Raw genomic sequence first — 16,821 nt, 5'->3', positions numbered from 1 at the left:
CGTGGTGACAGCTTTGGCCTGGGTCTGGCAGGGGCTGGCTGCTACTGCTGAAGGCCTGTCTGTACTGTTTCCTTGCCTTTCCACAAGCACTGTCCCTCCTGGCTCTTCAGAATTTAGTGGTTGTACCTTGTGCAAGAAAAGCAATGAAACAGGTTGTCGGCCTGCCTGAAACATTCTGCAGGAGAGGTCATCCCAGGGCTTGAAAGTGTTTGCCACACTCCTCCAAGCCCCCAGAGCAGGGCCCCTGAGGGAAGGGTGCAGGTGGAGACTGGGCAGGAGTGGGAGCCATTCCTTGGGGACAGGGGGCTCCTCAGGGCTCTCTGGCCCTTGGCCTGCGGTTCCAGGTCTATGGTCTGCTTGGCATATAGCCCGGATCCTGGTGCTGTGCAGGCACTGGCTGGATGAGGGCACTGAGCAGGTGAGCCCCAGGCATGCCCACTTACGGGCATAGGCTAGGTGCAGGGCGCTGGGTCCAACATAACCATGGCAGAGGGCTCAGGGGGCCCAAAAGTCATGAATGGAGCCTGCGGTCGGGCTCCCTGTGGAGCTGCGCTGGGGTTCTGCGCCTGCCCCAGGATTTGCTGGAAGAAGCTCCCCGTTCTCTGTGAGTCCGGCCGTACCCCCAGGTCTCCCCCTCAGTGATAGAGACCTTTACACAACACAAATAAACAAGGCAATTGGTTTAGAAGAATGAGTCTGAAAACTAGAATGGCGTGTTTAAGAAAAGCTTAGGACAGGACAATTAGAGACAGGTGCAGGTGTGTGGAGTTGGCAGCAGGAGGCCTGGGGGAGCCGCTGGTGCCTTTCCCTCCTGCCCCGGCCTCCCTTGGAGCTCGGCGCAGCCCCCTGCCTTGAGGAGGCCCTTCCTTTCAGTGAGCCTGTGCCGCAGTCATCCGAGAGAACACAGTGGGGAAACGTTTCCTTTTTTTTTTTTTTTTTTTTTTTGAGACAGAGTCTCACTCTGTTGCCAGACTGGAGTGCAGTGTCCTGATCTCAGCTCACTGCAAATTCTGCCTCCCGGGTTCAAGCGATTCTCCTGCTTCAGCCTCCCGAGTAGCTGGGATTACAGGCATGCACCACCACGCCCAGCTAATTTTTGTATTTTTAGTAGAGATGGGGTTTCACCACATTGGCTAGGATGGTCTCGATCTCTTGACCTCGTGATCCACCCGCCTCGGCCTCCCAAAGTGCTGGGATTACAGGCATGAGCCACCATGTCCGGCCAGAAATGTTTATTAGAATAGCAGATGAGGCCGGGTGCTGTGACTCAGGCCTGTAATCCCAGCACTTTGGGAGGCTGAGGCAAGTGGATCACGAGGTCAAGAGTTCAAGACCAGCCTGGCCAAGATGGTGAAACCCCGTCTCTACTAAAAGTATAAAAATTAGCCGAGCGTGGTGACACTTGGCCTGTAATCCCAGCTACGAGGGAGGCTGAGGCAGGAGAATCGCTTGAACCCGGGAAGCAGAGGTTGCAGTGAGCCGAGCTCGTGCGACTGTACTCCAGCCTGGGCAACAGAGCGAGACTCCATCTCAAAAATAAATAAGTAAGTAAATAAATAAATAAAAATAGATGATCGTAGACAGGAGGGATGAAGTGGAAGATTCAAAGCAGCTTAAAAAAAAGGAAAGTAAAAAAAGAAATACTGTCAGGAGACAAGATTGAGTGACTGTGAAACATCAACAATAGGCAAATTTAAAATAAAGTCAGGAAATAGCTAGATCAAAGAATAGAAAGGTGAACCAGGTGTGATATCCACCTGTAGTCCCAGCTACTCAGGAGGCCAATGCGGGAAGATCACTTGAGCCCAGGGGTTGGAGGCACCGCTGCACTCCAGCCTGGGCAACACAGTGAGACCCTGTCTCAAAAGAAAAAGCAGCAGGAAGAGAGGCTGGCATGTGGGGCTCCAGAGGGTGTGAAGGAGGGTCCACACCCTCCTTCCTCCACCTGGCCGTACTTAGCAGCACATTCTCTGAGCCAACAGCCCTTACGAACACCCACCCTTTCATCCTGGTAGCCCAGAGGGCGCCCCTGCCTGCTCACTTCCCAATGTCAGGATCCTGTGATTTCTGCCTCTTCAGAAAGGACTTGAGGCATTTTCTGACTCAGAGCCCCTCAGGATTCCAGGACCTGCTGTGGTGACAACAGGGACACTAACAGTGATGAATTCAGAAAAGAGCGAACGCTTCTCAAGCCGCCCTCCCCCAGCCCTGCAGAAAGCAGCTGTGGGCCTCCCCGCACTCTCAGGACTGACTGCCCCTGCCTGCGGCATAGGAGAGCCGGGGCTTGCCTTTCCTTTTCATCTTCCCCTGGTACTGAGAAATGCTCTGGGTGGTGCCATGTATAATACCTTTTGTCACAGTGCTCTCATTTCGTCGTGTAAAAGGCCAGTCCCCGCCTTGCAGTGTTGGGGCAGCCAGCACAGGCACGTGAGACAGGAGCCACACCTGGGTTCTCATCTGGTGTCTGCCTCTTGCCATGCTCAGGTTCTTGCTTCCAGATCTAGGGCATCAAACTAAGTGGTTTCCAAACTTGGGTTCTTGGTGGGGAGGGAGATCAGGGTTTCTTAAAAACTGAACTTGGAGGCTGAGCATGGTGGCTCATGCCTGTAATCCCAGCACTTTGGGAGGCTGAGGTGAGCGGATCACCTGAGGTCAGGAGTTCCAAAAAATGGAACCTAGGCTCACGCCTATAATCCCAGCACTTTGGGAGGCCGAGGCTGGTGGATCGCTGGAACTTAAGAGTTCCAGACCAGCCTGGCCAACGTGGCAAAACCCTGTTTCTACTCAAAATACAAAAATTAGCCGGGCATGGTGGTGGGGTCCTGTAATCCCAGCTACTCGGGAGGTGGAGGTTGCAGTGAGCCAAGATCACACCACTGCACTCCAGCCTGGGTGATAGAGTGAGACTGTCTCAAAAAAAAAAAAAAAAAGAAAGAAAGAAATTCAAATCTCACTGTTGATAAATGAAGTTTTGTTGGAATGCAGCCAAAGCCCACCGATTTCTTCATTGTCTGGTTCCCTTCATGGAACGGTGGCAGAACTGAGCAGTTGCAACAGAGGCAGGTCCAGCAAGCGTCAAATATTTACACTGAGCTGAGCGCAGTGACTCACACCTGTAATTCCAGTGCTTTGGGAGGCTGATGTGGGAGGATCCCTTGAGCCCAGGAGTTTGAGACCAGCCTGGGCAACCTAGTGAGACCCCATCTCTACAAAATATTTTTAAAATTAGCCAGGTGTTGTGGCGTGTGCCTGTAGTCCTAGCTGCTTGGGAGGCTGAAGCAGTAGGATCTCATGAGCCCAGGAGTTGGAGGCTGCAGTGAGCTAGGATGGCTCCACTGCACTCCAGCCTGGGCAACAGAATAAGACCATGTCTGTAAAAAGAGAGAAAAGAAGCAGACAGTTCCTAGACTGCAGCAGATGTTTGCAGTAATGCATCCAACAAAGGACTCCCAAGGGAAGGAAATGGGCCAAAGATGGGAACAGGCGCTGCTTGGAAGAGCCTGTGAAACAGTACTTGGCTTCTCTGCACAACAAGGAAATGTGTTTAGGGCCGCATTGTTAAATGGCTGCAAGGACAAGCATCACTCACGCTGGCTTAGTATCTCCCAAGTAGAGCGTTTCCCCACCCTGTGACCCAGAGTATCTTCTCCCAGATAAATTCCCAGGAGAACTGCAAACTAAACACTTGTTCCTGAGTGTCCACAGACACTTGCTTCCTGGTGTCCAACCCTGGGCACAGCCCAGATGCCCAGCAGCGGGAACTGGGCATGGCTGGTGTGTGCCCACCTCAGGACCTGCTGCTGCACTCGGCAGCAGGGATAGCGAGGAGGTAGGAGGCCAGGCCAGGCGTGGGGGCTCCCCTGTGTGTTTCTGCATCATCAGCTTGAAGAAGCAGCCAAGCTCGGCCCAAGATCACCCCTGGGGGAAGGACTGACAGGAGCACATCTTTAGCTTCATGCTAAAGTTTGAGACCAATCTGACCAACATGGAGAAACCCTGTCTCTACTAAAAATACAAAATTAGCCTGGCATGGTGGTGCACGCCAGTGCACCGAAAAGTGCACTGTAATCCCAGTGACTCCAAAGGCTGAAGCAGGAGAATCTCCTGAACCTGGAAGGTGGAGGTTGCAGTGAGCCGAGATCACGCCATTGCACTCCAGCCTGGGCAACAAGAGCGAAACTCTGTTTCAAAAAAAAAAAATGCACATGTGCAAGAAATAGCTCCTGAGCCGAGTTTGAATTTCTCATCCTCAAACAATGTGGGAACCTGTTGAGGTGGGGTGGGGGCTCCCGGGTGGGCGGGCTCGGGGATGACACCCGCCGGTTCTGCCTTGCAGCAGCAGTGGACGTCAGCTCAGCGAGGTCTTCATCCAGCTGCCCTCGCGAAAGGAGCTGCCCGAGTACTACGAGCTCATCCGCAAGCCCGTGGACTTCAAGAAGATAAAGGTAACCCTGACGTTGTGCATGTGCCCCGCATCTGCCCAGAGGGGAGTGTGACCCAGGGGCACCCCCATCTGAGAGCTGTGGTGTGTGGGCAGAATGACCGGAAACCACCTGGGCGGTGCCTTGGGCTACCTGGTTAGGGACCTGGTCGTGGGCTTTTGGGGTTCCTTGTAAGGGTTGGGGGTGTCCTGAGGGATGTCAGTGGGCAGTCAGTGTTGGGTGTTCCTTCAAGGTCCCGCTCACTTAGTGCTGGGCCTCAGTCATGCAGTTCCCATGCCCAGTGATCCAGGTTACCGACGCTGGGGCTTCAGCCACATCCTCGTAGGCACGAGGAATCCTAGCCCGTGGGGTCCCCAGCACACAGCCAGGCCTGCGGGCAGGCGAGGCGGGGTCCTGAGGTAAGACCTGCTCCTCCTGTCCATTGCAGGAGCGCATCCGCAACCACAAGTACCGCAGCCTCAACGACCTAGAGAAGGACGTCATGCTGCTGTGCCAGAACGCACAGACCTTCAACCTGGAGGGCTCCCTGGTGAGGGCACCGCTGGGGGTTGGGGATGGGCCACTTCCACAGCTGGGCTTTGAACCAACCCGCCTCTCCTTCCCTTCTGAATTGATGGGTTAAAAACAAGTCCTGCTAGCTGTGGTGGTTTGTGCCTGTAATCCCAGCACTTTGGGAGGCCAAGGCGGGAGGATCACTTGAGGCCAGGAGTTTAAGACCAGCCTGGGCAACATAACAAGACCCTGTCTTTAAAAAAAAAAAAAAAATTTAAAATTTCCAACTTGGGATATTTTAGCAATTACAAAAGCAGTATGTATTTACCGAAGAAAATAAAGATAGGCACAACAGAAGAAATAGACTCAGAGTCCTCTGTCTGTTGGAATTTTATTTTAAATTCCCTGGGGCACACTGTCTTCAAAGGAATCCTATGGGTTTGTTCTTTCCTGTGATAGAATTGACACATACACAGCCTCAACTTGGCAAACTTTCTTAAGTGTGTTTGGGATTGATGCCTCTCAGAAAAAAGACTTGACTTTGATGAGTTTGGGAAAGAAAAGATGCTGGCTTCAACAAGGGGCATGCACTTCCAATGTTATTGCAGACCTCAGAGATTCTACAGAAGGAGGGAGGCACCTGCAGCCATTCCCAAACCAGTGTGCCTGACCTTTCACCCTGGAGCATTTCAGAAGTCTGATGCTCTCTGGAGCCCCTGTGGAGGAAGGTTATGGAGAGGGCCTTCCACCCTGGGTGGGCTGAAGCCCCGACCCACTGAGGCTCCCATTGGCCACTCATCAGCTGTCCAGGGGCAACACAGAGCTGGGGCTGGGGCTGGGGCCAGGGCCAGGCAGGCAGCCCTCCAGTCGGGCCCGTCCACTCAAGCCCCTGGTGTCTCTTCCCAGATCTATGAAGACTCCATCGTCTTGCAGTCAGTCTTCACCAGCGTGCGGCAGAAAATCGAGAAGGAGGATGACAGTGAAGGCGAGGAGAGTGAGGAGGAGGAAGAGGGCGAGGAGGAAGGCTCCGAATCTGAATGTGAGTCCTGGGGGGGTTCAGGATGCCGGGGTTCACGCTGGCCCGAGAGCCCCCAAGGCCCCAGCTTTTCACAGCCCTCCAGGCTCCCAGACTCCCCTTGCTGTGGGGGTGCTGCATTCCCAGAGCTCAAGGCTGTCGTTCCCTCCGGGTCCCCTCCAGCTCGGTCCGTCAAAGTGAAGATCAAGCTTGGCCGAAAGGAGAAGGCACAGGACCGGCTGAAGGGCGGCCGGCGGCGGCCGAGCCGAGGGTCCCGAGCCAAGCCGGTCGTGAGTGACGACGACAGTGAGGAGGAACAAGAGGAGGTGAGGCCGGGCCCCCGAGCAGGCAGGGCTGACGTGTGGCAGGAGGCATCCCAGGGCCCTGATGGGACAGCCCTATGGGGCAGTGCTCCCACTCCCCAACGCTGCAGGTGGGAAAACTGAGGCTTGACCTGCCATGGCTGACCCCAGGTCACACAGCCAGTATGTGGCAGGGCTGCCACTCAGAGCCAAGCCTGTGTGAGCCTGGAACCAGCTCGCAGTACCCGTGGATGTCTGGGGACTGGGGGACATGTGAGATCTCAGAACAGGCAGCAGGCGGTCCCAGGGCACCAGGGCTCCTGGGCTGAGGCCGTGCAGGCCAGGGCTTGATCAGGGTCGGGTGGGAGGTGCTAGGATTGGGGACCCACCAGACAGTGCCCTGTCTCCTTAGTGGCATAGAGAATGGGCAGAAACACCAAGCCCACAGTGGATAGTTTTTGGGGGGCAATGGGGAGCCTGAGAAGATCCACTTGCTGGCTTTAAATAATCTTCACCTCTGTCTCTGGCCCTTCCTGGCTGTGGGACCTGGCAGGTCACTTTGCTTCTCAAGCTTCAGTTTCCTCTTTTGCAAAGCAAGGAGGCTGCAGGGATTAGGGGGCTGCCCCCACTCAGGGCCTGGCTCCCGCTGAAGCCCAGTGAATGCCATTTTGTCATCACAGAAGCAGCAAATTTCAGTGCCTGGGAATTAGTCTGACAAAAGAGGCACGTGACCTTTGAGGACATTCATGAAGTCCTCATGGGGAGGGGAGGCCCCTGTGTCAGGCAGGAGGGTCTGGGCTGTGATGCTGTCTCTCTTGCCCAATCCAGAGCAGGGTGTTTTATGACCCATGCCAGGCTGTTTAAAAAGGTTTTATGAGGCCAGGTCCAGTGGCTCACACCTGTAATCCCAGCACTTTGGGAAACTGAGGCAGGAGGCTCACTCGAGCCTGGGAGGTCGAGGCTGCAGTGAGCCGTGATAGCACCACTGCCCTCCAGCCTGGGCAACAGAGCAATATATATATATGATATATATATTATATATCATATATATGATATAATATATTTATCATATATAATATATTATATCATATATATGATATATTATATATGATGTATATCATATATGATATAATATATAATGATATATCATATATCATATGATATATATCATACGTATGATATACATAATCATATATATATATCATATATATATATGAAAGAGCAAAGATCCTTCACAGTCAGGAAGAACCAAGATGGTTTGGAAGCTGTAGGTCAGGGGCCAAGGGCCAGGCAGGTGATATGGGACAGAGCAGGGAAGGCACGTGGAGCCTCGAGGGTCCTGAGAGGGCTGAGTGTGGTCACAGGGACTGGTCCTATAGAGAAACATGAAGTTTGGGTGTGGCTATGGCTGCAGTGGCTTCTGTTGCTGGCATCAGTGTTTTCTTTTTTTTCTTCGAGATGGAGTCTCCCTCTGTCGCCCAGTCTGGAGTGCAGTGGCGCGATCTTGGCTCACTGCAAGCTCCGCCTCCCGGGTTCGCGCCATTCTCCTGCCTCAACCTCCCGAGTAGCTGGGACTACAGGCGCCCGCCACTGTGCCCGGCTAATTTTTTGTATTTTTAGTAGAGACGGGGTTTCACCGTGTTAGCCAGGATGGTCTCGATCTCCTGACCTCCTGATCCGCCCGCCTTGGCCTCCCAGAGTGCTGGGATTACAGGCGTGAGCCACTGCGCCCGGCCCGCATCAGTGTTTTCTTGAGCAAGTTTATTTAAAGCTTGGCAGGTCCTTGGTAAGGTGCCCTGGCAGGGGTGGCCAACGCACACTCTCTCCTCCTGTCCCCTCTCCAGGACCGCTCAGGAAGTGGCAGCGAAGAAGACTGAGCTCCGACATTCCAGTCTCGACCCCAAGCCCCTCGTTCCAGAGCCGAGACGGCATAGGCCTTAGCAGTAACGGGTAGCAGCAGACGTAGTTTCAGACTTGGAGTAAAACTGTATAAACAAAAGAATCTTCCATATTTATACAGCAGAGAAGCTGTAGGACTGTTTGTGACTGGCCCTGTCCTGGCATCAGTAGCATTTGTAACAGCATTAACTGTCTAAAAGAGAGAGAGAGAGAATTCCGAATTGGGGAACACACGATACCTGTTTTTCTTTTCCTTTGCTGGCAGTACTGTTGCGCCGCAGTTTGGAGTCACTGTAGTTAAGTGTGGATGCATGTGCGTCACCGTCCACTCCTCGTACTGTATTTTATTGGACAGGTCAGACTCGCCGGGGGCCCGGCGAGGGTATGTCAGTGTCACTGGATGTCAAACAGTAATAAATTAAACCAACAACAAAACGCACAGCCTTGCCTGCAGGTGGACTTGTGCCTGGCTCCCGGGGTTTCTGCCAGCAGGAGTGGTGGGGGCCACCTCATGTCCAGGTCCCTGTCCTTCTCCTGGCACCAGAACCCATGGGGCCCGTTTCACAGAGGAGGATACTGAGGCCCCGGCAGGGGAAGAGGACTTGTCTGGTCACACATGTGGCCTTTGCCACTGCAGGTCTCCAGCATTTGTTCAGCTGAGACCTCCAGTGCAAGCAGCAGGCAGCTCCGTCCATACCCTGCCTGTGGCCAAGCCTGGGTTGGGGAGACCCTCCCAGAAATGGGCAGACGCCACATAGAGCTCCCAGGGCCATGATGCAGGAAGCTCAGGTCATAATGGGAGCCCAGGTGGTCAGTGAGGGAAGGGATGGAGCCGCCTGCTCCCTTTCAAATCCAGAACATAATTTGAGTTTTTGTTTTTTTGTTTTGTTTTTGAGACGAAGTCTCTGCACCCAGGCTGGAGTGCAGTGGCATGATCTCGGTTCACTGCAACCTCAGCCTCCTGGGTTCAAGTGATTCTGCTGCCTCAGCCTCCTGAGTAGCTGGGATTACAGGGGTGCACCACCACGCCCAGCTAATTTTTTGTATTTTTAGTAGAAATGGGTGTCACCATGTTGGCCAGTTTGGTCTCAAACTCCTGACCTCAGGTGATCCACCCACCTCGGCCTCCCAAAGTGCAAGGATTACAGGCATGAGCCACTGTGCCTAGCTGCTAATTTTTGTATTTTTAGTAGAGGCAGGGTGTCACCATGTTGGCCAGGCTGGTCTCAAACTCCTGACCTCAAGTGATCCACCCACCTTGGCCTCCCAAAGTGCCGGAATTACAGGCATGAGCCACCGTGCTTTGAGTTTTTTACAGTAAGTCTTGGCTGGAGTGCAGTGGTTCAATCTCGGCTCATTGCAACCTCTGCTTCCTGGGCTCAAGCAATACTCCCATCTCAGCCTCCTGAGTAGCTGGGATTACAGGTGCACGCCACTACGCCAGGTAATTTTTGTTTTTGTTTTTGGTGGAGACAGGGTTTTGTAATGTTGCCCAGGCTGGTGTCAAACTCCTGGGTTCAAGCAGTCCACCCGCCTCAGCCTTTCAAAGTGCTGAGATTACAGATGTCAACCACTGTGCCTAACCAATTTGAATTCTTACCATTTTTGTCTGTTCATTAAGAGCCATTATTAGTGGGTCATTGTCGTCATACTTGGCTTTAATTCTTGAGATATGGTTTCTTCTCGCTCTCTGAACCTTCTTTTTTGTTTTTAATTGAGACAAGGTCTTGCTCTGTCACCCAAGCTAGAGTGCAGTGGTGTCATCACGGTTCACAACAGCCTTGACCTCCTGGGCTCAAGTGATCCTCCTGCCTCAGCCCCCTAAGTAGCTGGGACCACAGGTGCACACCAGCACACTTGGCTAATTTTTTTGTTGTTTTTTTGCAGAGATAATGTTTTGCTTTGTTGCCCAGGCTGGTAGTCTGAACTCCTGAGCTCAAGGGATCCTCCTGCCTCAGCCTCTCTATTTTTTTTTAATCGAGACAGGGTATTGCTCTGTTGCCCAGGCTGGAGTGCAGTCGTGTGATCGTAGCTCAACTTCCAGAGCTCAGATGATCCTCCCTCTTCAGCCTCCAGTGTGTCTGGGACCACAGACATGCACCGCCCAGCCCAGCCCAGCTTGAACCTATTTTTAGTAGCTGCTTTGAAGGCTTTGGGTCCAACATCCGGACCCATTCCTCCACAGAAAGGTTCTGTTGACTCCTTTTTGTTCTCAGCGTAGGTCACACTTTCCTGTTTCTTCACATGTCTGGCAAGCTTTTACTGTCAGAAAGTAGACATTGTATTTTTATTTATTTGTTTTTAATTTTGTTATGTTTTTGAGATGGAGTCTCTCACTGTCGCCCAGGCTGGAGTGCAGTGGCATGATCTTGACTCATTTCAGCCTCCGCCTCCCAGGTTCAAGCGATTCCCCTGCCTCAGCCTCTGGAGTAGCTGGGATTACAGGCACCCACCCCCACGCCCAGCTAATTTTTGTATTTTTAGTAAAGATGGGGTTTTACCATGTTGGCCAGGCTGGTCTCGAACTCCTGACCTCAGGTGATCTGCCCACCTTGGCCTCCCAAAGTGCTGGGATTACAGGCGTGAGCTACTGTGCCTGGCCTTGTTTTGTTCTTAATTCTTGTTTTTCTTTTCTTTCTTTCTTTTATGTTTCCCCTCGGAGACAAGGTCTTGTGCCGTCACTGATGCTGGACTGCAGTGGTGCAATCTCAGCTCACTACAGCCTCCTGGGCTCAAGCCATCCTCCCACCTCAGCCTCTTGAGTAGCCGGAACTACAGGCTTGTGCCACCGCACCCAGCTAATTTTTTTTTTTTTGGTAGAGTCAGGGTTTCTCCATGTTGCCCATGGTGGTCTTGAACTCCTGGGCTCAAGTGATCTGCCCGCCTCTGCCTCCCAAAATGCTGTGATTACAGGCGTGAGCCACCGCGCCTGGCCCAATTCTCATTTTTATTTAGAAGGAGTCACCCCTGGGTCAGCCAAGCTGAGACGTCAGTCGGTGGTTGGTCAGAACTTGTGCCCAAATGCTGAGTCAGCGCCTCTGCCCGGGCAGTCTGCAGGCTGGCCCTACCTTTGCTTTCTGCCTGTGGTTCCTATCAGGGCACACACTTCAGCTCTCTTGGGCAGGGAGATGTGCATCAGGCTCTCTCCAGGGCATATGTGATGTCTTGCGCTTGCGCGTGGCCTCCCAAACCCCTAGGGATACCTGGGGCCAGCTGGGGCAGTCTCTGTCTCTGGACCTCCTTTTCCATTTCTGGCTAGTTTACCAATCTGTTGCCCAATTGGGGTCTCATCCTTAGGCCAGCTGATGACCTTGGCCCTCTCCTCCCGGTTCACTCCACACCGAGATCCCTGCAGCTTCCAGCAGTGAGGCCCTCCAGCAGTGAGGCCCTCCAGCAGTGAGGCCGCTGATTTTCATGGCCTGGCTGGAGCTGGGGGCCCAGGCCAGGAGCAGCCCCAGGCAAAAATCACCTCCCGCTGCTCTTCCCTGCCACTCAGTGGTTTTTCTGGAATAAACACTTCCTCACTGGGTGAACGCCTTTGGCCAAGATCTTCACAGTCCTGGGACGGTTGCTCTGGACAATTTCCTTTTAGCTTTATTGTTGCTTTTAGGGAGAGGATTTGCCAAGATCCTGACTCCAGCATTTGGGAAAATCCACATTTCGTTTGTTTCAATAGCTTTGGCTTTATTTTAATAGATTAGAATTTATTATTTATTTATTTATTTATTTTTGAGACAGGGTCTTTCTCTGTCGCCCAGGCTGGAGTATAGTGACACGATCTCACTGCAACCTCCGCCTCCTGGGCTCAAGCAATTCTGCCACCTCAGCCTTTTCAGTAGCTGGGATTACAGGCATGCACCACCATATCTGGCTAATTTTATTGTATTTTGAGTAGAGACAGGATTTTACCATGTTGCCCAGGCTGGTCTCAAACCCCTGAGCTCAAGCAGTCTGCCCACATTGGCCTCCCACAGTGCTGGGATTACAGGTGTGAGCCACCACTCCCAGCCAGTATTTATTTTAACGTTTATGGGAAACCAACTCACCAAACCTATGATTTCATGGTTTTCAGGATGAGGCCAATTTAAAAATAAGTCCCTTAGTCTGGGCATGTTGGCTCATATCCATAATCCCAGCACTTTGGGAGGCTGAGACAGGAAGATTGTGAAGATTGCTTGAGGCCAGGAGTTTGAGACTATCCTAGACAACATAGAGACCCCCACATCTCAACAAAAGTAAAAAAATTAAATTAGCCAGGCACAGTGGTGCACATCTGTAGTCTCAGCTACTTGGGAGGCTGAGGCAGGAGGATCACTTGAGCCCAGGAGTTCGAGGTTGCAGTGAGCTGTGATCCCACCACCGCACTCCAGCCTGGGAGACAAAGTAAGACCCTGTCTCAAAAAAAAGAAAAAAAAATTTTTTTAAGGAAAAAAATTTTTAAGAAAAAAAATGAGGGGAGCCTACAGAAATAACTTTGAGTGTTCACCTGTGCCAAACCCATGTCATGGGGACACGGGGACATGTTAGCTGTGGTGCAGATGAGTGGTCCGGGCTGCAGGCCCATCTGACTCAGGTCTCAGACATCGGCTTTGGCCTGAGGGCCTGGAACCAGCTTGGTCCCCATGTGGCAGTGGCCCCAAGCCTGGGGCCTCCACCCATGTAACCTGGTGACAGCTGCTGGCTGGCTGGCTGCCGCCCTTCCTGACCTTTGCTCTTCGCACCTGCCCCTCTCACAGGCCTTTCGTCTCTCAGTCCCACTGGCCAGTGCCCTTCTCCCAACAACCCCAAGGGCTGGGGTACTTCATTCCCGTTTCCCAGATGACACAAGTGGAACTCGGGGAGGTTGAGCCACTGGCCTAAGGCTACACAGATCTGAGCTCGGGTTTGGGAGGCATGAGACTCCTCAGGGGCTGCCACCTGCTCTGGGGTCTGGAGCAAGGACCCTGAGACTTGAAGTTTGAAATGGCCCCTGGAACCAGGTGGTGGACTAAGCAATGGCGGGCAGGTCAGTGTGTCCCCAGGAGTCAGGAGAGGCTTCCACAAGACACAAGTGAGCAGGACCTTAAAGCTGAAACGCCGGATGGTCAGGGCATGATGGGACCTGACATGGCCTGGATTAGGAGGGGGTAGGAAGAATAATATGGGACATCATATGTGGCAGGAGGTCACGCGCTTTCCCATCCAGCCATCTAGACTGGCTCTCCTAGAGTCTTTTTGTTTTCTTTTGAGACAGAGTCTCGCCCTGTCGCGCAGCTGGAGTACAGAGGCACCATAGCCTCCCAAGTAGCTGGGACAACAGGTGTGCATCCACGCCCAGCTAATTTTTGTATTTTCAGTAGAGACGTGGTTTTGCCATGTTGGCCAGGCTGGTCTCAAACTCCTGACCTCAGGTGATCCACCTGCCCCATCCTCCCAAAGTGCTGGGATTACAGGCGTGAGCCACCACGCCCGGCCTCTCCTAGAGTCTTGCTTCCATCAAGTCATGAAGTCTCCTTTTCCTTTCCTGGAGTTTGGGTGGACTTGGCACTCACTGGTAACCAACAGTTCAGTGGAAGTGACATCATGTAACTACTAAGAGTAGGTCATAGAAAGCACAGCTTCCGCCTTGCTTGCTCACACACTCTTGAATCACCAGCTGCCATATAACAGCCTGACTTCCTGGAGCCTGCCATTTTGTGAGGAAGCCCAACCAAGCCCATGCTATAAGTCCACCAAGACCATGGGAAGAGAAAGCAATGGCTGCCCCAGTCCTAGTCCTCAGCTGTTACCAGCTGCATCAGAGACCCTGAGCCCATACCACCGAGCTGAGCCCTTCACACATTCCTGACCCATAGAAACCATGAGAGCTCATAAACACATTGTTTTAAGCCACTAAGCAGTTAGGCAGCAACAGTACTGGAACATCATAAAATAATTTTTTAAATGACAGGGATCTAATTAAACATGGAAAGATCTTGAGAACATTGTTGAGGATAGAACAGCAGGCTGCACAGTGAAGCAAATGTCCAGCAAGATGCCATTTTGGACACAGTGGATCTTCGATATGTGTTCTGGACCATGTCACTTGTACATCACATTTAGAGAAAGCTTTGTCAGGACACAACCCAAACACATAACAGCCTGAACTGCTGCTGTTACCCTTGGCAGTGGGGGAGGGAAGGGTGGCGTTAAGAGATTCCCCAAACTAGCCGGGCACGGTGGCTCATGCTTGTAATCCCAGCACTTTGGGAGGCCGAGGCGGGCGGATCACGAGGTCAGGAGATCGAGACCACGGTGAAACCCCGTCTCTACTAAAAATACAAAAAATTAGCTGGGCGTGGTGACGGGCGCCTGTAGTCCCAGCTACTCGGAGAGGCTGAGGCAGGAGAATGGCGTGAACCCAGGAGGCGGAGCTTGCAGTGAGCTGAGATTGCGCCACTGCACTCCAGCCTGGGCGACAGAGTGAGACTCCGTCTCAAAAAAAAAAAAAAAAAAAAAGAGATTCCCCAAGCTGGTGAGGTCATTTTATTATTTTATAATTTTTTATTTTTGTATATATATATTTTTGAGACAGAGTTTTGCTCTTTTGCCCAGGCTGGAATGAAGTGATGCAATCTCAGCTCACTTGCAACTTCTTCCCCCCAGGATCAAGTGATTCTCCTGCCTCAGCCTCCCAAGTAGCTGGGGTTATAGGCACCCGCCACCACGCCCAGCTAATTTTTGTATTTTTAGTAGAGGCGGGGCTTTTCCATGTTGGCCAGGCTGGTCTCAAACTCCTGACCTGGTGCCACCCACCGCGGCTTCCCAAAGTGCTGGGATTACAGGCATGAGCCACCACACCCGGCTGCCTGACCATTTTAAGAGCCACTTTTTGGGCCAGGTGCAGTGGCTCATGCCTGTAATCCTAGCACTTTAGGAGGCCGAGGTGGGCAGATCCCTTCTTTTCTTCTTTTTTTTTTTTTTTTTTTTTTTTTTTTTGAGGTGGAGTCTTGCTCAGTCACCCAGGCTGAGCGCAGTGGTGTAATCTTGGCTCACTGCAACCTCTGCCTCAGGCTCAAGTGATTTTCCTGCCTCAGCCTCCCATGTAGCTGGGATTACAGGCACATGCCACCATGCCCAGCTAATTTTTTGTATTTTTAATAGAGACGGGGTTTTGCCATGTTGGCCAGGCTGGTCTTGACCTCCTGACCTCAAGTGATCTGCCCGCCTCAGCGTCCCAAAGTACTGGCCCAGTTTCTGTATGTTTGAATAGAGACAGGGTCTCACTGTCTTGTCCAGGCTGATCTTGAACTCCTGAGCTCAAGGGATCCTCCCACTTCAGTCTCCTAAATTGCTGGGATTACAGGGTGCGAGCCACTGTGCCTGGCCAGAACCTCTTCTTGATTCCTCACCAATGTTTTGGTCAACAGCACACTTGGATTCTAGTTTCTGTCATGGTCTCAAAGATTTCTACTGAAATAAGACAGTTCTTGGTTATGGCTTGTGGCTCAAGCCTATAATGTCAGCACTTTGGGAGGCCAAGGTGGGCAGATCACTTGAGGCAAGAAGTTCGAGACCAGCCTGGCCAACATGGTGAAACCCCCATCTCTACTAAAAATACAAAAATTAGCCGGGCATGGTGGCGCATGCCTGTAATCCCAGCAACTCAGGAGGCTGAGCCAGGAGAATCGCTTGAACCTGGGAGGTGGAGGTTGCAATAAGCCAAGGTCATGCCACTGCACTCCAGCCTGCGCGACACAGCAAGACTCTGACTCAAAAAAAAAAAGAGACAGTTCTTACCTGCTGGAGCGTTAATATGAATGAGGTGTCCAGAGCCCAGCTCCTCCCCATCCACCCATGTCTGATTCTGCTTCTGTGTCCCCACCTCACAAGTGGCCACTGGCCTACAGGGAGTCCATGTCAGCTGCCATCCCTTTCCATCAGGCCACACCAGCCAATCCCCCCTCACCCACTCATTCTCCTTCGTAAATATCCCCTCAACCCATCACCTGTCTCTCCACCCTTGACCTTCACCTGCACCAGCCTCAGCCTCATGGCTGGCCTAGACCAGCATGGTCAACTCCTTGGTTTCTCTGCTTCCACCCACGCTGTGCTCCATGTGGCCAGAGGGTTCTAAACTCTTGCAGTTCCTCAATGCACAAAGTGGCCTGGTCAGCTGAGCCTGGCACCTGCCCAGCCTTCTCTAAGCCTCAGCTAAAATTCTACACCACATACTTGTAGACACTGGCATGCGCAGGGGCCTGTTGTTGCAACCCGTCATGTGGCGAATCTGCCTCAGAGCCCTCAGACATCAGTTCCTGCCCCTTCTTGCCTTCTTTGGTAATCTGGGGCAGGAAGCACTTGGGGCGGGTCATAGTGGCTCACACGTGTAATACTAGCACTTTGGGATGCTGAGGTAGGAGGATCGCTTGAGCCCAGACGTTCAAGAGCAGCCTAGGCTCTACAAAAAAGTCCTACAAAGGTCAGTTTTCAAAGCATATTTCTGGCCTAGTGTGGTGGTGCACACCTGTAATCCCAGCTACTTGGGAGGCTGAGGCAGGAGAATTGCTTGAACCCCGAATTCAGAGAGGTTGCAGTGAGCCGAGATCGCACCACTGCACTCCAACCTGGGCGACAGAGCGAGACTGTCTCAAAAAAAAAAAAAAAAAGTGAAAACAGAAAAGGAAATGCTAGTGTGTCTGCTGAATAAGCA

General features: G+C 52.3%; 1 protein-coding gene across 17 annotated transcripts in view; it reads left to right on the top strand.

Annotated features, from left to right (window-relative positions):
• Positions 1-8,589, top strand: part of SMARCA4 (SWI/SNF related, matrix associated, actin dependent regulator of chromatin, subfamily a, member 4) — a 100,381-nt gene extending 91,792 nt beyond the window's left edge. For 14 of the 17 annotated variants that reach the window (XM_030820843.1, XM_030820841.1, XM_030820838.1 and 11 more), the window contains 5 exons: positions 4,337-4,445; positions 4,870-4,971; positions 5,841-5,973; positions 6,133-6,275; positions 8,096-8,589. In XM_030820843.1, the coding sequence (XP_030676703.1) occupies positions 4,337-4,445; positions 4,870-4,971; positions 5,841-5,973; positions 6,133-6,275; positions 8,096-8,128 (520 nt within the window). In that variant the 3' untranslated portion in view covers positions 8,129-8,589. The remainder of the gene's footprint in view (positions 1-4,336; positions 4,446-4,869; positions 4,972-5,840; positions 5,974-6,132; positions 6,276-8,095) is intronic. The other 3 variants (XM_030820842.1, XM_030820835.1, XM_030820845.1) reach the window with 2 other exon arrangements.
• The last annotated feature ends 8,232 nt before the right edge of the window (positions 8,590-16,821 follow it).

The sequence above is a fragment of the Nomascus leucogenys genome, chromosome 10 (genome assembly GCF_006542625.1).
Source record: "Nomascus leucogenys isolate Asia chromosome 10, Asia_NLE_v1, whole genome shotgun sequence".
Classification (NCBI taxonomy): Eukaryota; Metazoa; Chordata; class Mammalia; order Primates; family Hylobatidae; genus Nomascus; species Nomascus leucogenys.
The sequence above is the reverse complement of the archived record's forward strand: the minus strand, read 5'-3'. Positions and strand labels throughout refer to the sequence as shown.